The following is a 23,231-nucleotide window of genomic DNA, read 5'->3' on the forward strand; positions in this document are numbered from 1 at the left end:
TAAGCATAGAGAAAATAAGTATTGTGCGTACAAAATGATGTATTTTTTCTAGTATAAATTGTTGATTTGTACAGCAAAATTGATCAAATTTAAAGGTTTTCTCCGAGTTTTTAGTGGAGTATCGGTCGCTCATATTCTTTTGTTTCTATGTGTCTGTTAATTTGATTACTTGATATTGTTAGTTGTGTGTCTATTTTCTTTGTTTATTCGTTGTCCCTGTATCGTGTTCTGTTTTATCGTCATTCTTATCCTGGATCCAGTTATTTCCATTTAAAGTATTTGATATGTGTGTTTAGGTATATAATATGGTTCTGAGTTTACTTTTGTTACACTACTGGTAAGTTACAAATCACTAATTTATATATGATAGTCGAAATTGAAGTGAAAACAGGTACAGCAGTAGTGTTCAAATAAACACAAAATTGGAAAATCTAACCAGTAAATACGGCTACAATTATTTGGGTGTGTGACTTCTAAAGATTTAATGAAGAAACAACTATATAAGTATATGAATTCATGCTTAATACCAAGACGATTGGGTGTGGAAAAACGTGAACTATAAATCCGCTAAATCGAAGAAACACCTTTATTTTCACGTCTGAATGCTTAATAACAGTCATAATGTTCGATTTAAAGCCCGCTTGACATTTAGTAAGCATTCTGGTATTTATTATAATGATAAAAAATTGTTTCGAGAATATGAAATAGTGATGCCTTTATATAATGCACTCAGTAAGTGTAAACACTAGCTTTGTTTATTGATTTTTTAAGATCTCCAGTGCATCTTCTTTGAGAAATATTGGAAAATTTTACCTGTTAGAAATAAGTATTTATGTAAGAAAAAACTGATATAAATTTAGAAGAATATGAAAAATATTACAATTCTGTACAATTTATTTGCTACTTCAGTTCTGGCATGTTTACATTTTCCGTAAGAAAGTATACAAAAATGTACAATGACTGTCATGTTCTAAGAGAAGAGGTGTACGAGCGGAGCCAATATCTTCCTCTTAATTAGAACTTCCAGTTTTGGTCTTTCGAAAGTAGATCTCAAACCAGAATCATTATCAGCTGATAATACGAGCATTGAAGTGTTCCGGAATGCTTGATTATTTTTTCTAGAAGCAGAAGCAGAGGCAGAATAGACCATTAAAGAAACAGCTTTATAATAGTTACACATAAAATATTTATGGAAGTTTCGTGATTTCATAATATCAATAATAACAAAGTTATTATCTAACTGTTCCTATATAATGACAAAGGATGATAAAAGCATGCATATCACATGATAAACACACTGAATGTTGGATTATTACTTTACAGGTAAATATTATTGAATATAACATTAAAAGCTCTCAGAATCATAGACGTCGCTGTCTTTAAGTAATGCATTATATTGATATAGGATTATGCCGGAAGGGTTTTGTTTGTACATCCCGATGTTACAGGTCTTTAGTCTTGGCTCTCGTGACTGAGGTAAAATGATTATGATATGTCATAATTAGCCGTGAGATATTTGACCCTTTTCGTATCATACGTTTAATGGATTTGTAGATATTTCTTTTATATATGTCTACAACGCAATTAATTTAGTTGTACTAAAAATATTACACATTTTTAGGGTAATTAAATTATCTGGTTTCTTACACTTATCATTTAAGGTACAAATTGTAATTATGGCACAGACTACTACATCAAATTAACGAATCATGCAGTATTTTATTTGCAGAGAAAATCTCACTAAATGTATTTATTGCATTGGTTAAAAACAACACATTAACTTGAAAAAAGCCGTATTTTCGAATTTCCTTGATGATTTTTTTTTATGTCAACAAAAACAATCATAGTAATAGTTATCCGGGTTACTGAAGTTTCAGCGATATCCAAACTCATAACTCAATATATATATATATATAGACAAAACTCATATATCGGAACATTTAGCCGAACTTTACAAATATTGCGACGAAAACAATGAATAACACAATTAAACCTATTAACGAAGGAAACTTGGAACCCGAATAATATACTTCCATGAATCCACTAACAAAAGTCTTCATAATCTATAAATTAAGTTGTACTTTTACACTTTTAGTACTAATAGGTCGCAAAAAAGCTTTATTATGGGATAATTGATTAGAGAAAAGTATGGCAGCCTCAGTACCACATAACGTACGACGTATATCATCTACAGATCTGAGAAACCTTGTTCACTATAATTCTGACAGACCACGATCTACCCCAATAGAGTCAGAGAACCATGATGAATCTACTTTTACAAGATATGTTAGACCAGCATCAGTCGTACCTCGAATGTCACCGAACGAAAGACCAGCAATTCATGTCGAGACCACACCACTGTTGACAGAAAAAAATGAGTATGTTAAATAATAAAACATCAAAATCATAGCTCCATTTAACTCATAATCTTTTATTTCTAGGTAGGGAAACGTGACCTTAAACTTATAGACGAAATTTCAAAAGTCTATTAACCTTGATGAAACCTTGATAAGATAATAGGTGATTAATAATTTATAAATCCATTACAACAACTTAATTTAGCTTTATTTCGTTACGTAAATTAGTTACGAAAACGTGCCTTACCCTATTGGCCTACTTGGTATTTAGTACAAATATTTACAATGAAGTTTATCATCGAAGATTCAATTACTTGAATTATAGACATATTAAATCACTTTTTCGGGCATCTTTACAATGAATTAACTAAAAAAGTTGTAGAAAAATAGAACATAAATCCTCATACCGTCTTTAAATAAAAATATGTCTAATTTTATTTTTATTTGAGTACATCTATAGATAAAATCATATTTATTACGTACGATAACAAAGACAAAAATAAACTGAAAAAATAACCAGCTTATGTCACATCATATGCACGTGATTGTTTGTATGATGAAAAAATATACCGTTTAAAAATAATTAAACATTATTTATTTTATCTCATTTAATAAATGCAATCTCAATGGGAGCTTTTCAGTCATTTTTTATTATGGTATTGATTATATGTTTGAATTGGTTAAAAATTTGAACAGTTAGATACGATCATGCAATAACTATGGAAAGCCAAAGTGGACACAAATGGGTTTTCTAACATTTAAAAAAAAGATTTTTCAATATTACAAATTAATTCTATTTATATTACAAATTTGAATTTTAATATTATAAAACCCTTTCTTTCTAATATTACATATTCATTTTCTAATATTACAAAATCACTTTGTGATATTACAAAATATGTTATATTTATGGTATTACTGAATTAGGAAGTTGTACTATTAGAAAATTAGTTTTTAATATTACAAAATGAATTTCTGATATTAAAAATATTTTCTAATATTAGAAGAATGATTTTGTAATATTAAAATATTATTTTCAAATATTACAAAATATTGATTTTTGTCCACAGTGGTTTGCCATAAATAACAGTTGCCTTTACTCAAATAAGTAATTTACTCAGGTTCAGTTTTTTTCTACTTCGATATGACGACATAAATATATTCACCTCCCCATGATGAGGGACTGGAATACAAGTAATTGTATTATTGGAAACAAGACATATCAATTACCCTGGAAACCTGGGTAATATTTTCGTTCTAAAATTTTCTCTCAACTATAACACCGGGTCACCATCGACGTCTGCTGTCTTTTGATTGGGTGGGCGGATATGACGTTAATTATTTACTTTTATACACTGTTATATTAAAATTTTAGAAAATACGTTTAAGTGATCTATATTTCAGGTGTAATGCCACTATTAAAAGCCCCTTTGCTTTCTATGTTAAATTTATCCATTTTCAAAGTCACTGTCTTTTTAAGGTTCGTTAAAATGAACCTCAACAGATCTAGATTTTGTTATATATTTGAAGACACTCTCATAAGAACTGCGGCATACTTTAAATTTTTCGAAGAAAGAAGGGTGAAGTGAGAGTATTTGGAAATTTGACAAATATATGACGTTAATTATTTACTTTTATACACTGTTATATTAAAATTTTAGAAAATACGTTTAAGTGATCTATATTTCAGGTATAATGCCACTATTAAAAGCCCCTTTGCTTTCTATGTTAAATTTATCCATTTTCAAAGTCACTGTCTTTTTAAGGTTCGTCAAAATGAACCTCAACAGATCTAGATTTTGTTATATATTTGAAGACACTCTCATAAGAACTGCGGCATACTGTAAATTTTTCGAAGAAAGAAGGGTGAAGTGAGAGTATTTGGAAATTTGACAAATTCACGGGCTCAAGATCTGTGCTCTAGAAATATTCTCTACATTTAAGTTGAAAACTGTTGTATTTGATGTGTACCTGTCATGATAAAGTTTCAGATGATACCAAGTTTGCATATACTACTAAATCACAAAAATATACCATGCATCATAGAAACTTCTTTGTTTTTTTATGGACTATTTTATGGTATTTGCTGGCGACTTGTTTCCCTTAATAGTGGTATACTTTTTAGCGATCCTAGGGTTGATAATGATATTGACCATGATCCAAGATTAGCATATTATCATACTACACTCTAAAACATCGATTTGACATATGCATACATAAAAACATGCATTGTACTTTTTTTCAATCGATATCTATAGGTTAAGCATTTCCATTTTTTCTTCAGATCCAATATAACACAATCTCTAGAAGATAGTGACGAGTACAGTAAAATATCATGGAGCAGCTGTAAGGAAGTCACATCGTCTTACTTTTCCTGGAAAAACAAAAAAGAAGTTCTGAATCACATCAAGATTGTGATTTTGTTGGGAGTCACAATTGCTTGTTTTGTAAGTATTTGACAAAAATCCAAGACGAGAAAGGAGCCATTGCCAGTATACGTCACCTAAGTTACATGATGTATCCATAGATGGTCTCCTTCCTTTCATACAAAAACCTCTTGGACTTCGTCACATTAGAACCAAACTTTATTCTATACTTCTCACTCTACTACACTCCCTTTACAAAACAAGTCTTGACACTCATGTTTCTGACCCCACCTCATCATTATACAGACTTATTGCCATCATTTTGGATATTGGTTTCCACAGACTCTTTAAACCAGTTTGTGTGAAAAGTCAATATGAAGAAACACTATCATTTCTTCCACTACCGTTTATCAACAACGGTATAGATGCAAATAATTCGGCTAACATCCTCCATCATAAAAACATTACCAACAAAATTCCCCCATATTTCAAAGACAAATCCTTACCAATTATTCATATTCCTATACTTCACCCATTGTATCCAAAATTTTAAATTATAAAAGGCTATTGCAGAACCTCGAGATTGAGGACTTAAAGGCTAAACCAACTGAATGTTCTTGCAAAAACTCTTCATTCAATATGGTCCTTCTGGTCACGTCGTTACGGGAAATTTAACCATCATCGAAAACAAATCTCTGCGTAATATCCTTTCTAAATGTCCCAAGTACCGTGAACCACGTTCCATGAATTGGAATTATAACTTTAAAGTTCTTATGTATGCCGTCGAGGACTATGCAAGAAAATGGATAAAACGAGAACAAGAAGACATTGATTCTTTGTCAGAGTGGTTAAAGGCCGTGAGGTCTTTAATTTTGGAACGAATGAAAGTTTTATGTAGGTCAATGAGCGCCAAGGCTACATCGGTTTTCAAAGACCCCGATGTAGCAAAAATATCAACCATACATGACAAATATGTTGTCGTACCAGCAGACAAAGCCCAAAACAACATTGTATTTGTCTGCAAAACGTTGTACATCCAATGTTTATTATCAGAGGTAGACGTAGAAAATAATAGTAGTGATAAGACCTATACTGCTACCTCACTCTCCCTAGAGGAGATTGTGGAAAACCATAAATCTGTGCTATCCTCTGTTGGTCTCTCTACCAAGGGCGATGATTGTGATCTACCGTCTATGTACTGGATTCCTAAACTCCAAAAGAATCCATACAAACAAAGTTTCATAGCTGGATCTGCAAAATGTACCACCAAACCTCTTTCAACTTTTAACTTTTATACTCACAACTGTCAAAGAGGATCTGCAGTCCTACCACAACACTTGTTACTCACGTAGTATTAATTCAATGTGGATGCTGAAAAATTCAAAAGATCTTTTGGAGACAATCAGTTCAATATTATTATCTGAATATAATAGCATAAAAACCTATGATTGTTCAACACTGTACACTTCTATTCCCCATACTCAGTTAAAATCCCGACGTAAAAACATTATACATCGTTGTTTTTCGAAAAAAGATGGTACACCTAGATACAAATATAGTTCTTGGTAGAGATTCCTCATACTTTGTAAGAACTTATTCATAATCATCTTCCAAATATACAGAAGATGATGTTTACAAAATGCTGGAATTTTTAATCGACAACATATTTGTCCAGTGTGGTGGACGTGTTTTTCAACAAACGGTCGGCATTCCATTGGGAACAAATTGTGCTCCTTTACCTGCTGGACTATTCCTTCACTCTTATGAGGCTGACTTTATAGCTGATCTGATCCGAAAGAAAGTATATCGTTTGGCTAGATCCTTTGATCTCAGTTTCCGCTATATAGATGACGTATTATCTTTAAAAAAATTTTAATTTCGGGGATTTGATACATCGCATCTACCCACAAAGAACTTGAGATAAAGGATACTACAGACACTGTGAAGTCGGCCGCATATCTTGACCTACACTTAGAAATCGATGGTAAAGGAAAACTATTGACCAAACTATAAGACAAACGTGATGACTTTACATTCAAAATTGTCAACTTTCCTTTCATCTGTGGCAACATTTCTTCAGCACCTGCGTATGGAGTGTTCATATCACAACTCATACGTTATTCCAGAGCTTGCCGAAACTACGAGGACTTTTTGTATCGCGCTAGAACTCTAACAAATTGGCTTCTGAAACAGGGTAATGTTGCTACAAGATTGAAGTCATCATTACAGAAGTTTTATGGTCGTCATCATGAACTCGTGGATCGTTATGGTGTATACATCTGCACCATGAAAACTGATTAATTCAACGGGTCATAGTTTTCCTTTCCTTGTTCCTCGGACTTTACTTTTTATGAGCAACTCGACGGGTGTTTCTAGAAAAGTAGAGTACGCTTACCTTACCGGTGCACCTGGTCCATGCTCACAGTTTTTAATGGAGTCTGAGTTGCTCATTTGCTTTTGTTACTTTGTATGTATGGTTTAAGTTTCTTTATTTTCTTTGTTGTGTATGTCTGTTTTCCATGTCTGGTCTTTGTCCCTGGATTACATTCTTTTGATTACCGCTATAAGGTTGGTTCCCTAGATTACTCCTAGAAAAGATTTGTCTTTTTGTTTAGACATCGTCGTAGGAAAGTAAAAAAAAAAACACAAACATTGCAATTGAATGGTGACGGAAGTGGTATTTACAGCGAATAAAATATAAATTACTTCAGGATATTCAGTTGCTCTTCCTTGGTTGAATAAAGATAACCTGATGAAATATTTTACATTGTGAACTGAACAATTAACAAGGATATTTCATATCTATACCATTTCATTGGTATTTTGATTCATGTTTGATAAAAAAAAGTTTAATTTTTTGTCTATTTTTCACCTAAGAAGCTCATCACGACACTATCATTCTCTTAAGAGTAATCAAGGGAATCAAGGTTTTAGCGGAAATCAAAAGAAAGTAATCCAGAAACAAAGACCAAACATGGAAAACAGACAAATACAACAAAAACATTTAGGAAATAAAATAATACATAAAAAATAATAAAAGCAAATGAGTAACTTGGACTACACTAAAAACTGGGAGCATGGACCAGGTACACCGGTAGGGTAAACGTTCCTTAAGAGAAGACCAATTCTTTGCCCTGACGTTTCTATCTCCTGACATTTTACTATTTTACTTGTTGTAAATCAAACCACACTCAAGAATCTCTTACAGTAAATAATGGTTGTGATGTTGTTTCTTTCATCTTTAACATTTTACTATGATGAATTGATGACAATAAAAAATATGAATAAATGACTCCATAGTGTCAAAAAACAAAGCTAAATGTATATTAATACCATTGAATCATTTTATTTAAGATTGGAATGATAATAAAGGAGGAGAAAAATGAGGACTGGCATCTTATATCCGTCGACAGCTTTCATTTGAGAGGTAAATATAGATAAAGATATAGCATGCTGTTTGAAGTCAGGCGTGGTTTCTGTTTTAATCTGGTAGCGTCATCATATTGTTGATATTATTCCTGAGACAGTTTAAATTTAAATTTAAAATGTATGTTAATACAATTGGTAAAAAAATTTATTTAGATTCTTGTACCCCTCCATATAACTGATCTGATCTGTAGAATATTTAATTCGTGCATGAGTTGATCTCGTTCCAATGTATTCCAAACAAAAAAACGACGGAATTCTTAAACTTTGAATATCACAACAAAACCGATTTAACCAAAAGTAGTACATTATATGTTTTATTTAGTTACGTTTTGTGTAAGAACCTTTACCTTAACGACCGTAAACTTTAAGTCTTACACTGCAGTCCTGTGAATGACATTTTTTGTCGTTGTACTTAATTTCTAGATTTGTTTTCACAATACCCTGGGTTAAATAATGGTTTATATTATGTTTTTAGAGGAAGAACTTGATGGTCCAAGTAATGAGGTCACACTTAAAATTAAAGGACCATTTGAAAACTGTAACGATGCGAATGCTACGTTGTCGAAATTCGTTCATGTCAATTTATCAGGTGATGGTAAAAATGTGAGTAAAACTTGTCATGGTCATATCTATCATACGCATAGCAGTTGTTTTATAACAAATCCGGAATAAGGGTGTTGGATAGGACCTGATGGCAATAGGATGAATTCAAAAAATATATGACAAGTTTATTAAACATTTCATGTGTTTGTGTTAATTATAGATAGGAATATTATTACTTAGTTATACCATTACCCACGAATATGGAAGTCATAGCAAAACTTTCCTTGAAATGTTTAAATAAAAAACAATTATCATCATCTAGCTGCTTTTCGACCATAAAAATATTCCCTACACTGTAAAGGGCAGTTGAAAAATAATATATTTACAGATATTCAAGTAATAGATAACAAGGCACTGGCCATATTTATCAGGAGGAGACTGGGAATTGATGACGGATAAGAATTTTCACGAAGCGCAAAATTTTTATTTATATTTCAGCAGCATCTTAAATCAATAAAAATATGTCTTGTTAGGTAATGGGAAAATATAGAATCATTATTTGTATTTATTTCAATCGATTGGTAAAATGGTCACCACCCCCCTCCACCACCACCCCACCCCGGCTAGTAAAATGGTGGATGCCTAAATGGAAACGAAAGAAGCACATAAGCTGACAAAACATCGCATGGGTAGCTTAAAATGTATCGTGCTTTAGGTCTAGCCTACTGTTGACCAAAAAAATAAAATTGGCTTTGTTATGATAATTTGTATAACCAATGAATATGTAAGATTCATCTAGAATTATTTCTACTTAGAGCCTTCTTTCATAATTGATTCATAACTTATGTTAATTAAGGTTTCGTCTATGACGGTTGTTCTGAAAAATGAAACACGGTTTTTCCTAGAAAGCGACATGACTGTGTGTTCAAAAGATTTCAATGTTAGCAAGAGGTAAGTTGTTGAAGTGTAGTCTCAGCGATTTGGTGTACTTTTTATTTATTATTTCTCAATCATTTAATCAACATTGAAATTGAAAAGTCATTGCAGAAGAAAAAAACATAACATAAGTAAACATATTGAAATAGTTTTTTTTTTCTTAACTTGTACTGCTTCCATTTAAGAATATGTTTAAGTGACTGTCCATTTATAGACCAAGCATTTCCTATGATAAAGATGGCACATGGTAAATTTTATCCAACGATATTTTTTGTTCAAATGTAATTTTGATATCAAATATGTGTTCATTGATTTGTTTTAATTCGACAACGAATGGCCCAGAAAACGATTTTACAATTCCCCTAGAAATCAACCAAATTTTTCTCAAAATGAAAGAATTATCTCCCTTTTTCAATGATTTTTAGTGCTTTCTACCAATCCATTTCCCTTAAACCGTTAAAGTTAATCAAAATCAAACATTCAACATTAAGAAAGGATGCATTTGTGATATGAAATAGATTAAAACTTTTTGAAAACAAAATTAAAATTTGTCATGTGCCACTCACTGCCTGTTAAAAATGTAAAAATGGGTTACAAACTCTTTTTTAGAATATTGAATTTAATCTTCATTAATTTATAAACTGATACATTATCAAATACTTTGAACTTTTCAGCAGTACTGCACTTTTGTTTGGAACGAATTCGGAAAACAGCATTCCGCTTTATTACAGCACACATGGAAAGGATCAAAGGATAGTTCTAGCAATACTCGTTCTTGCTGGTGTATACATACTGATCATCTTCGATGTAAGAATTCTCTAATTAGAAGTGCGGAATTAAGTTGTAGGCTAAACTATATTATTGGCTATTTTGTAATACAAGTAAGCGACAATATCAAAACTTTATAAACACTTTATCCATTTAAAACCGTGGCAGAGCTTTAAATTGCATATTGTTAGTTACAACTCCATTTATAACATAATTAAGAAGCAAGATCACACAAAATATCACAATTAAGAATTTTGTTAAGGTCTGGAAATAGAAAAAATCAATATCAGCACAGTTTGCTCAATTGTGCTGTTATTGATATCCCAATCTTTTAACCAGAAGTAAAATGAAACCCCCTAAAAACCGAAAGCATGCCTTAACCAGACACTTTCTGAAGTCCCTTCATATCTGCTTGAAATGTATTTTGAAACTTGTTAAACTGGATACATGTATACTTCGAATAATTTCTGCAGTCCAAAAGGGGTTCGGTTCAGAAAGTCTTCATTGTATTAATTTTAGTTAGGGTATGTAACAGGCAACCGAAATTTAAGAAGAATAGAACCGGTGCACCTGGTCCATGCTCCTAGATTTTAGTGGAGTCCGAGTTGCTCATTTGCTTTTGTTGCTTTGTGTGTATGATTTTAGTTATTTCATGTTTTTTGTTGTGTATGTCTGTTTTCCATGTCTGGTCTTTGTCTCCGGATAACATTCTTTTGATTACCGCTATAACCTTGGTTCCCTTGATTACTCTTTTCTACCTGTAGAATGTGCTTGATTTATCTACAGTAAATTACAATCATTTATCATACGGGTGGTAATAAAACACTAAGTAAAAGTGATAAACTGCATTGAAAAGGTGTAACTTTGATTTTTGCAAGGAAGGTACAATTTAAGAAGTTTTCGCTTTTAGGTTGTAGAAGAATTTGACCGATTACCAAAAAATTGTAATGCATGGGAGAAGTTTTAATCGTACATGTGATGAATAGCTTAACCTTCACTATTAAAACTAGCACTTCACCTCACTTTGAATCTGCTTATGAGAAAAAGTGTAATTAAATCTTATTCTTTCTAAAATATGCAGAAATGCATAATGATTACAAACAGATGCTGGCTGGCTTTCATTATTATTATTATTATTATTATTATTATTGTTTTTTAAGAGTTACTTAGAAAGTAATTTTAGAAAAAAACCTAATGACTATATATTTGTTTTGCAAGTGGTGGTGTAGTTTGAATGCATAATTTCATTCTATTTTAAAACGCTTTATCAATTGAGCTTACAACAAGTCATCAATATTAATTCAAATAAACTGGAAACATAAACTGACGTAGACATTTTAGGCAAATCTTTATTATTATTCATTTCTTTGTTATATGTGACTGTAAAGATGTTCCCTTAAAGTTTGTTTTATGCATGATTAGATCGGATATTTAAAACAAATCTTCGGCTAATCTTCTTTTTTCAGCTGGTGCACAGGGCTATGGCTGCTTTGATAGGGTCTTTTGCAGCGATTGCTGTCCTGGCGCACTACGGAGAGGCAAGTACAACCATATGTTACTTTGTCTATATACGCGTGATTAAATCTACATTACAACAATGAAGGAAGTTTTTGCTTTTACTTTCTCATTATAAACCTGAATGGAGAAGCACGAATCTTATCTTAAATGTTAGTATAACAAATGTTTCCTTTAATAGTACGATTTTATACCTTGGTTATAAGTTTCATTAAAAACGTAGTGACCGTACGTTGTATAAGGGTATTGTATCTCATTTAACACGCGCCGCTTGCTGGTCGATTTGAAACATTGTTTCTTTCTAATGGCTTGGTTTTTGGAACATTTTCAAAACTATTTTTTTATCTTGTACCATGTACAGTTTTACTAATACAGTTTGGATTTGTATTGATTCCAAAGTCCTTATGCCATTTTTTGAACGTTTAAAAAAAAAGGTTTTTTTAAATTTATGTTGTGTAAGCCGTAAAATTTGCCATATCAAGTACCAAGTAAATATATAAACGTGATGCAGGCCTCTGAGTTCTTATATTGGCACATGAGTCAGGCAGCATATTAGGGTCGGATATCGTAATATAATTGTTTTTCAGAGACCGACCTTGGAAGTAGTTATTGATTGGATTGACATGGAAACTTTGATGTTGTTGTTTGGAATGATGATACTGGTTTCAATTTTCTCAGAGACTGGCTTCTTCGATTTCTTTGCCTTAAAGGTAAACATGAGTATTATCACATTGTTTGTTCTTTGAATCTTGTATAACGACAATGTTGAAACGTTTGAACGACTACCGTCTTCGTTTCTATCTGAAAACTTGGCAGAAAATTCCATTCACCTAGTTTGACAGTATCAAACGGTTTACAACCGGTAACTAGCGTATATTTTTCAATAAATTAACAGAATTCAAAATAACACAAAGTCACATGTAGCATACGTTTTTAGTATAAATATTTGCATAATTAAAATTTTATATATACACAATGTCATGGTTAAAAGTGTATTTTTATTGAAATCAAAATTTAAAAAAATACGACGTTTTTTCATAAATGTTTTGGTTTTCATTTTAGGCATACAAGATAGCTAAAGGACATGTTTGGCCTCTTATTACCCTTCTCTGTGCCTTTAGTGCCATCGTATCCGCTTTCCTGGATAACGTTACCACAATACTACTGCTGACCCCAGTAACAATACGGTAAAACATGTGTTGATTTATAGATATTAGATTTATGTTAGTGACGTATGTCAGGATTTGTTTTGTAGTATCAGCTAACATGTTCTGTTCTGTTCTGTTCTATTTTGTTTTATTTTCATTGCATTGAGCAATAGCTTATTCAAGGTATTCGTTTTGTTGATAAAAAAAAATAGATTAAACGAATCTTTACACCCTATCAGAAGTTCACTGTTAATGGGTAATTTAGTCAAAGAAGCACCTCCGTTGGTACCTTTTGTACTTACCATAAAGGAAATTTTCCTTATTCAAAAACTTTGAAAAACTTCTTTTCAGATTATGTGAAGTTTTAAATTTGGACCCCAAAAAGATTTTGATTGCTGAGGTGTTGTTCTCAAACATAGGAGGTACAGCTACTGGAATAGGAGATCCACCAAACGTCATTATCGTTTCTACAGACGACTTTAAACCATATAAGGTGAATAAGCTTGATGTAGTTTTTTTATCATGCATATTTTACTATTTGTAAGGTTTCATATTTGCTTTCATATGAAATGTACTGAATGAGGTAAGTTCACACTGACGATGGATTCGACTCGACGAAGTCCAAACAAGACCGGTTACGTGCTTTTGATGTTGGTCGTTTGCCATTCTGGTGGACTTGAGCGACACCGCCCGAACTTTCTACTAGACAGTTATTGACTTGCCAAAAGTTATCGAATAGTGTCGCAATTTCACGAAATTGTGAAAAAAATGCGATAATTCGTGGCGTGACTTCAAATTTATTTGGAAGAAGTAATCTTGAAATGAAATAAGGTCGAGATATCAATCTGTTTTCCGATCAGTACTCGAATATATGCAGTCATTACCTGACCATAAAAAACGACTTCCCTCATATCAACTCAACCTTTTCCTATATTGACCCTGATAAGCTAGCCTATTGTTCTATCACTTTGACAACTTTTCTGTTTAAAACCAAGAACAAAACGACCAATGTCCATTCTCCAAACCACCACAACTGATCACTCCCAGATTTCTGATATACCTTAGACAACTAGACACGGCCTCTTCAAGATTGTATAAAATTGATTTTCAAGTATTACTGTGAAAGTATTATTGTTTGTAGGATCCAATTTTCGTGTTTTTCGTGGCTTTGATAAACCACGAAGTTTAGATCCCAACGAAAAGGAAATTTTCCATTCGTTTGCATGATAGAGTTGTCAAATAATCGAATCCAGGAATCTACGAACTGATACTTTTTCCATAAACCACGAAACCCACGAATTAAAGTATTTTCACAGTATAGTTAAATCTGGTTTGGTGGAGATAGAAATGATGTCATGAAAAGGTTGTGTAAAAGACGTGCACACATCGAGTCAGTCCAATGAATACCTCATCAATGATCGACTAATAGTCATTATGGATCGTCATTATGTGAATTGGGGTGTGTATAGTCGGTTTGAAATGGTGAACATGTCCAATTAAATATTTATTGTTCTTTGTCAGGAAAATCCAATTGATCTGATCGGCAGTATGAACCTAGTTCAAAATACTGAAAACTAAATTGAATGGAAATAAATGATGCAACTACGGCTTCCTGACAAACCTAAAGTTCAAGCATTCCATTCAGTACTAAATAAGACATTGTATAAATTGAAACTTTGTTACTTTGTGACAATGTAAATGTTATGATTTACAATTTAAGGTTAAATATTATTTCACGCATAGGCATGTTTTTGTTCAAGGACACAGATTTCAGTATGTTTACCATGCATATGTTCCCCGGTATAGTCATCGTGTCACTTGTGAGCTATGGTGTAATGAGATTGTTCTATACAAAAGTAGACTCACTTGAGAACCAGGATCCCAGCGAAGTTGCAGGTGCGTTGGATACAATAATGTGTTATATAAGTTGAAATCGATACTAACATCGCATTGCATATATATATTTTTATTTCAATTAAACTGAGTGTGTGGTTGACTTTTTTGGATGATTTTCAAATAATGAATACTAAGTATCACGCGTAAAGAAGAAATATGGAGCTATATTATAAAATACTCGTCTGTATATTCGGCATAAAAACCATTAAAGAAAACATAACAAAACCATTTTTAAAAACTCTCATAAAATTTATATACAGGAAAATTCCGAGCACCTTGTCTCTTGATTAATAATATAATGTACCATAGACTCTCTTAAAATATGCACCATGCAATCAAACAATATGCCAATTCTGAAGCTTCTAATGAATATCGAGATATATATATTTTAAAACCTGTAGAGATGAAACATGAAATCAATGTATGGAAAAGAGCCGCAGCACGAGTCAATATTGCTTCCAGAGAAGAGAGTATTATGAAAGCCTTATTCATGCAGAAAGCCACAGAGAAGGAAAATGCTGTGATCAGATTGATGTATAATATGCGGTAATAATTACATTTTTATTCCCAGTCTTTCAATCAATGTGATGAATGTGTGGTTTGGTTTCTGGTACAGTGAACTACGTGTACCAGAGTTTATCGGTATCATAACAATTTCTCAATGCTACTACAAAGCGAACTAGCTGTGAAGACTCTTTACACTTCTCAAAGATTTATTTATGGACATGTTCTGATTTTCTTTCAAAAAAATAAATACTTCATTAATTAAAGCATACATTTTAGGAATACGAAACAAAAAGATTTTGAACAGAATGTAACAGAATTGGAAAGAAAGGTAAGTCAAATGGGAACACTTACATAATTCAATAGGAGTGATGTGATAGCATGTTTTAGCGTTAAATGTCATCAAACGGACAATTTACTTGCACTGTTCCCACTTCTAATGCAAAATACTGAGTACTAAATTGCTCTGTGTTTGAACTATGTAAAAAAGTGTTTTGTGAACTTCAGTGTAATGTTACACTTATAATGAATAGGTGGTGTAAAACAAGATAATATATTGTCGTTTACATGTGTTGGTCCAGTAACCTTCATTATCTATTGAATTTTGCATTAGTTTTAAACTTCATTACATTTATAAGTAATGGGTTAAACCAACAAATGGAAATGACAAAACAGATCTTTATTTCAGTATTACATCACAGATAAATGGCTGCTTGTGAAATGTACCATAGTCTTGGTGGTGGTTATTGTTTTCTTCTTTCTTCATTCATTCCTCAATGGTGTACATGTCAGTCTTGGTGAGTCAATCCCGCTCAATACTCCCAATGCCGTCCGTGAACACCCCATAAACTAAGTAGTATAGGTGTCAGTTTCGTTGAGTCTATCCTACATACTTACACCGCTGATTATACTCCAATTCGCTCAAGACCACTGTTCTCGGCATGCAGTGCACATTTCAGTCTGTCTTGGTGAATCTATCCGACAGTCTATTACTGTGATGAATACACTTCATTTCGCACATGACCACTTTACTTATTATGTAGTGCACATGTCAGTCTTGGTAAATCTATCCGATAGTCTATCACTACTGTGCTGATACACTCAATCCCACTCATGATCACATATCTCATTGAGCACTGTATATGTCAGTCTCGGAAGGTGAGTAGGTTAAGTTAATAGTATACCAAGCCTTTATCACCGATCACTTACCTTCGGATTTCGGAAATTCATTTGGATTTGTATAAGGATTGATAATTCAGCGACCTATCACGCATTCAGTCTCAGTTACATATCATATTTTTCACTTGCGTATATTTTGACCTAATTGAGTTAAGTCGTGTACAATCCTGTAACTATTCAACTTTACAGTCAGGTGGGTCTATTCTGCTCTTTATCGCATAAGCCTTCCGTCCTCGTTGGTACATTTTGTTTGAAATACATATAGCTTAAGCACGACAATTTTATCAGCAGCAACCGAAATCGATATTTTTTTTTATAGAATCTTTACTTCATTTTTTAAGGGATGATTTAAACATATGGAACATTTTTTTCCCAAAATCTCAGCCCCCTCCCCGCTAATAAAATGGTGAGTGCATTATGGTGGACAAGTGAACGACTGGCGCTTAAGAGCCATTTTGTCTTTTACTGGTCCGATGAATACTGGATATCCCAATACTAATGTTAATTTAACGGTTTATCGTTACTAGGTTGGATCGCTGTGGTCGGAGCTATGGTGCTCATGGTTGTTGCCGATATTGCTGATTTAGAGAATATCTTCCATAGAGTTGAATGGGCAACATTGATATTCTTTGCCGCTCTATTTGTTTTGATGGAGGTAATGTTGTTTTCAATCTTTTAAACGTGCTTCATGATTGTAAAGATGTCCTACTCTTCTAGATATCTACTTCTACAAAGAGAAAAAGAAAATTGTGAGATTATCTGTTTTCGGTAGATTAATGATGAACTCCATTTAAACCTAACTGTGTATTAAGTCCATAATTTGTTAATAGATATTGTGAAAGTTAAGCTTAGACAACGTAAATAAAAACTTGTGCGGCGTCTAACATATATACATGGATTGAAAGAAACGATTTAATGTTTATTTATGAATTTATTTCTAATTTTGAATTTAATAAAATGAGAATTGCCTGGATTGCAATTTTTCTAAATGTATTTCGTAGACTTAGTATGATCTTTGTGATTATTTTCAAAGGCTCTAAAGGAACTTGGTCTGATCGACAAGATCGGTGACATAGTTAGTGAAATTATTTCTAGTGTTGAAGGTGAATCGTCGAGGTTGGCAGTGGCTATCGTTCTAATCCTGTGGGTATCAGCTTTTGCTTCCAGTTTTATAGACAACATTCCATACACAACGGCTATGGTAAGTCTAGATGACATATACAAAACCCAATACGTCGATTTCAGATTACATGAAGGCACGGTGTATGTAGTTGAATTAATTATAATGTAATATAGCTACGTTTAAGGCTTGTATACAGAGGTGTGTATATCACTTTCTTTGAATTCCTTACACTTTTTAAACCGATTTTTCTTTACATTTAGTAAAGTCACATTACTAAATTAATCTATGATTGATTATTGATTATTGTGGTTTAACGCCCGAGCAGCAATTTTTCAGCTATATTCAGGCGATGAACATGAACTGGGATGATAAAATGAACATGAAATGATGATGATGAAATGGAAAAAGGGATGGGACAAAAGGATAATAGGGTCAAAAAATTTTGATTGCCACAAGAAAAAGGGAGGGATGGGTAGGGTCGGGCAATTTATCCTCCTGTGGTGGAGCGCAACGGTTCCTACTCCTATCGAATACCACAACAGGGTTCTTTAACGTGTCGAGGAACGTGGCATCTTTCCCAACACGGTGCACAACAATGGTTTGCGGTCAGGTTTTCCGTATTATTGCCTGACAACCCAAGCATGTAACACGCCAAGGGTACCCTATTCCACCACCTGGGGCACACAACCCAGTTGCTCTGTGGGCAGAGCGACAAGCCCCCGGCTAAGTTTCTGAGCACTATTTAGTCGCCTTTGACGATAAGCTTAGCGCTTCTGCAGGCCTATTGTTTTGACACCCGGACCTGCACGTGGTTAAATTAACTGAAGATCTGAATGACATATAAACATTCACAACACTACAGAGGCTTTACACACGATTTATAGCTATTACTAGATCCAACTTCATAATATCCGTTTCTTTTTTTTTTTTTTTTTTTTTTTCATTGTTAACTATAGGGGGAACCCGTATTTTTACAAAATGTGCAAATGTATTAAGAATCAGAATGGCAATGACAATCATTGGAAATACTTGTTCTAGATCTTGTTAGAGTTATTGCCCTTGAAAGGCAAAAAATTAAACGGGTGAGCGATTCGGGCTCCTGGGAGCCTCTTATTAGTTTAGTTGCAGCGGCCATGTTTTTCGATGGATAAAAAACCATATTAGTTCTATGCAGAACACGTTAAGGAACATCCATACCTAGTTTTTGTTCTGATTGGTCTTGTAGTTTCAGAGAAGAGTTTTGAAAATTTGTTAACGACGACGACGACGGACGCCATGTTATGGCAATAGCTGACATAGTAAAATGTTCGAAACTATTTACTGAAGGGAAAAGATTTTTTTTTATGTTTTTGGACTTTTGTAAGTCAGACTCCTGTATCATTTTTTTATTATTTTTTGCATAAAATCTTATTATCAAAATGTCATTTCTTAGTTTCAATAATTGCTTTGGTATTATTTTTTTAGGAAAATTTGTATTTTAAAATGTTCGTATAATAACACCTATGTCATCGTTTTCTCAATTTGCCAAATATATCCTCTATTCCTTGCGTAATCATATTATTTAGCATTTACAAGTCCTTTTTAATGAACAAAATACTGGAGAAGTTCAAGTTCTTTTAGATACTTAAAGATTCTGAATACTCCACGGTGTATGAGAAAAATCTTCAGTGAACGTTACATGTAAAAAATACTTCATAAACAAGAATGAAGAAGGAAGGAATAATCTTAAAGAAACTAGTAATTATAATGTTTGCATTTTGAAAGTACAATATATATAGCTTTTATAATTATTTGTCATTATTCTGGCTAGTGATAGAATTCAAACAAAATTGTATTTACTTAACTCTCATTTGGGATATTATTTAATTTAAAAAATATATTTAATGTTAAATTTTAGATTCCAGTACTGGTACAGTTGACAGAAAAAGATAATGTCCCAATATTACCAATGATATTGGCTTTAGCGTTTGGGGCATGTTTAGGGGGTAAGTTAAATTTGTATACCGTGACAGGATGTTATCCAAGCAGCAATCAATATTGCAAATCAAGAGCAACGCACAAATTATGTATTTAATCTAGGAATCTACATTTCTTTGATTTGAAGATGATTTCATTTTTTATAGTAACAACTTCCTAGGTCTTAAATGATTCAACCCTTAGCTTTCTTACCATTTTTCGCAGGTAATGGAACTTTAATTGGAGCATCTGCTAACGTTGTGTGTGCTGGCATTGCTGACCAGCATGGCTATGGATTCTCCTTTTGGGAATTTTTCAAGTATGTTCAGATCTGTTATGAATAATTACATGCAAAAAATCACGAGTATTTATTTTTAATATGAGTAAAAAGTTACGTGAAGCAATTGTCTTCCTTCAAGCGGACATGTTAATTAAAAATTAAAAAAATTAAGAGTTAAAAATAGGAGAAACACAAATTTTAAGGTTCAATGTCACTTGAAGAACGCTTCAATAGACGAGATAAGGAAAATTCTACTTCATTTTATCATAGTGCTAATAGCTGAACTTTATCCAATAATGACTAATGAAATCTAATCTCCATAATTCACATTATAGGGTTGGTTTTCCCATGATGATCGTATCCAACATAGTAGCGAACATTTACCTAGTGCTTTGTCACGTGGCAAGTACCTGGCATCCTCTGTGGGAAGATCAATTGAAAGGGCGATAACAACATTTATCATCAACTTGTACTTCTTCTTACTTGGATGTTCTTGGTTTTAGTTGTGAATGAAAATGCTATTTAAGTGTTTTAAAATGAACTTGTAATGGAGTAGATTGTTTAGGTTAATATTTGTAAAAAAAAAATTACAATGTAATTTTATAATTGTTATAAGATGTGAAGTAGCAGGGGAGTGTCGTTCAAACTGACATGCAGATTTAGTTTGTACTAGGTAATCTTACCATTGTAAAAATTCCTTGAATTATTTTCATTAAGTTTTATAGAAACAGAATTTTTAAACTATGACATTCTTTGCTGAGTTAACAATACAAAAAATTGATCTGTCATAAATGTTTTCCTTGCTAGGTTTTTTTGGCCATTGCCAACCTGGGTTATATTTTTCTAATAAACTAACTTGGTACTACAACGTCATTAACGTCAATTTTGTCAGCAGTAATTGCAACCTAAATAACATCCAGATTTGGAATCGTATCTTAACTTGGATTGCAATTGATTAAAAATTCAATCATAAGGGCTGTTGACCAGTTATGCTTGCAAAACGAACTTTTACGCGATTTATGCATTTTCATTAAATGCTTTGCAGTACAATTGTGAATTCAATTCAAGTGTCAATTGTCTCAAATAATATTATATCGACTAACCGGGTCAATCAATGTGCTCTTAGCACTAGAGGTTTTTTTGGATATTGTGAAGTTGTAGCATGAAAAATCTTATCATACATTTGCATTTTACATATTATTAAGAACTGCTTTTTTTTTAAATACGTATGTCAATCCATACCACTGATCCAACCTAACACATTTACAAATTTTGTTCCATTTCACAATTTTTTTTAACTTTTTAACAGTCCAAAAATTTACATTCAAGAACTATATTAACATATTATTTATCCAACGCTTTAACTATACTCACATAAAACCAATATCAGCTTTAGAAAATAATTTCCTTGATCAGCAGACTATTTTCAAAAACTAGACACTTTTATTAATTTGAATTTTCCCTCAAATTTTGCTTGGTCAAAATCACTGCTCTTCACTTCCTGTTTATTAATGGTAAAATATTAATGATGGATGGAAAATTTGGAACATTCATAATACATTTTACACTTCTTGACACATTACTGCAAGAACTAAATTCCCTGAATGAAAATTTGTTATTAAATATCTTTCAAAGCCAATAAGGAGTCTGTCATATCTTCAGTTGATATGAAGACTAGATCTTAATTTTATTTGCAGAAATAATAGAATACTACTGAACTGAATAAATGCAACATATTTACTGGTTATAAAAGAGGTATTGAAAGCTATAAATGGAATTACATTTGGACTATATTTTTGCCTAGTGTTCAGAAATAGTAGGGAAGTTCCAGTGATAGATTGGCAACATAAGGTATAAAGGATCAAATACCCAAAAATTAAAAACAATCCCGAAAAAAAGTTAATATCATGTTTACATTCAATTTAATATGAAATACACTGTTATTTTTATTCATAGATATTTTTTCCTACTCAATTATAATTCTCAAAAACATACTAGTACAAATGTGTGGTCTGTAAATACATAATCCATACATGAACCTGGTAACTTGCATCTTACTTACTCATCTTTTTCTTATTTGGAAATATATAGTGTATGAAATGATCATTTGGGACAACCTTTTTAACCGTTTATCATAAATATTTATGTTCTTGTTTAAAAAAGATGTTGGTATGAATCAGGTACAAGACCATCATAAAAAAAAATACTAAGATTCTCATCCACGCTTACCCTACTGGTGCACCTGGTCCATGCTCCCAGTTTTTAGTTGAGTCTGAGTTGCTCATTTGCTTTTGTTAGTTTGTATGTATGATTTTGGTTACTTTATGTTCTTTGTTGTGTATGTCTGTTTTCCATGTCTGGTCTTCGTCCCTGGATTACATTCTGTTGATTACCGCTATAACCTTGGTTCCCTTGATTACTCTTTCAAAAATAGGGGCAGAAGGGCGAATTTTTTTTTTTTCAATTTAAGTGAAAAATGCAGTCAGTTTGAAAGAAATTGACCTAAATTGGGAAAAAATCAAACTAAAAATAAAATTTTTTTCAAGGAGGGTGAAAAATTAGGTCAGGAGGGGGTGAGAATCTAGGATATCTTTATTTTGGCCCAAATAACAAGGACAAACACGTGTTTACTGAAGCAAGTTCCATGACAAAATGAGATTATTGTTATTTTGATATTAATAAAGTATTTAGTTGTTTTAATGTAGTGATATTCTTTTATGTCAAAAAGTCATAATATATGTATATAATAGAAATGAAAGTATATTTGCCTATAGTTTACCCATGCATATGATTATTGTGTAATACCATGAAAGTACTTTATTTCGTGGATAACAATTTTCAAAAATTAGGGAAGAAACACAAGTTAGTGAATTCTTGAATTCATGGTTTTAAGGTTTTCAGTAATCCCATTGATGAAAATGTCCATTCTGTTGGGGAGCACATTTTGCGGTTTTGCCTACCCACGAAAATTGGTACCCCACAAACAATAGTACTTCAACAGTATCAGTATTAAGGTAAATCATACCTAATATTTCTAGTAGATAAATTTTCCTAGTTTTCAGAAAGATTACATTGAATGAACATACTTTAAAATTCTAATGCAAAAAAACATAGGTCACTGGACCAACTTTGAGATAATTGAGATAGAACTTTTTTCTAAATTGATATTAAAAACACATAACCATAAGTCTTTTTTATTTAAAAAAAAAAATTGGGCGTCAGCAAACTTTT

The 23,231-nt window shown here is 32.3% G+C and overlaps 1 protein-coding gene across 3 annotated transcripts; it reads left to right on the plus strand.

Moving 5' to 3' along the window:
* Window positions 1–1,248: 1,248 nt before the first annotated feature.
* On the plus strand, window positions 1,249–22,700 carry LOC148604561 (P protein-like). 3 transcript variants are annotated; one of them, XM_088549667.1, is made up of 20 exons: window positions 1,249–1,323; window positions 2,096–2,378; window positions 4,642–4,804; window positions 8,078–8,150; window positions 8,628–8,755; window positions 9,552–9,646; window positions 10,306–10,438; window positions 11,866–11,937; window positions 12,502–12,624; window positions 12,977–13,101; window positions 13,414–13,555; window positions 14,823–14,958; window positions 15,360–15,504; window positions 15,742–15,793; window positions 16,151–16,259; window positions 17,169–17,296; window positions 17,675–17,842; window positions 19,662–19,749; window positions 19,946–20,039; window positions 20,336–22,700. In XM_088549667.1, the coding sequence occupies exons 2-20, from the start codon at window positions 2,149–2,151 to the stop codon at window positions 20,448–20,450; spliced, it is 2,319 nt and encodes a 772-aa protein (XP_088405793.1). In that variant the 5' UTR covers window positions 1,249–1,323; window positions 2,096–2,148; the 3' UTR covers window positions 20,451–22,700. The 3 variants fall into 3 exon arrangements, with proteins under 3 accessions (XP_088405793.1, XP_088405796.1, XP_088405795.1); XM_088549670.1 differs by having other exon boundaries at window positions 10,309–10,438; XM_088549669.1 differs by lacking the exon at window positions 1,249–1,323 and adding an exon at window positions 1,339–1,476.
* Window positions 22,701–23,231: the final 531 nt, after the last annotated feature.

This window comes from Perna viridis, chromosome 10 (assembly GCF_037379345.1).
Source record: "Perna viridis isolate PV_CMFRI_1.1 ecotype Kerala chromosome 10, ASM3737934v1, whole genome shotgun sequence".
NCBI lineage: Eukaryota > Metazoa > Mollusca > Bivalvia > Mytilida > Mytilidae > Perna > Perna viridis.

Excerpts from the sequence above, each read along its gene's own strand:
- LOC148604561 (XM_088549667.1), top strand. The coding sequence starts at position 2,149 with ATGGCAGCCTCAGTACCACATAACGTACGACGTATATCATCTACAGAT. Across the intron at positions 11,938-12,501 it reads TCCTGGCGCACTACGGAGAG|AGACCGACCTTGGAAGTAGT; the intron begins GCAAGTACAACC and ends ATTGTTTTTCAG. Across the intron at positions 13,556-14,822 it reads ACGACTTTAAACCATATAAG|GACACAGATTTCAGTATGTT; the intron begins GTGAATAAGCTT and ends TTTTTGTTCAAG.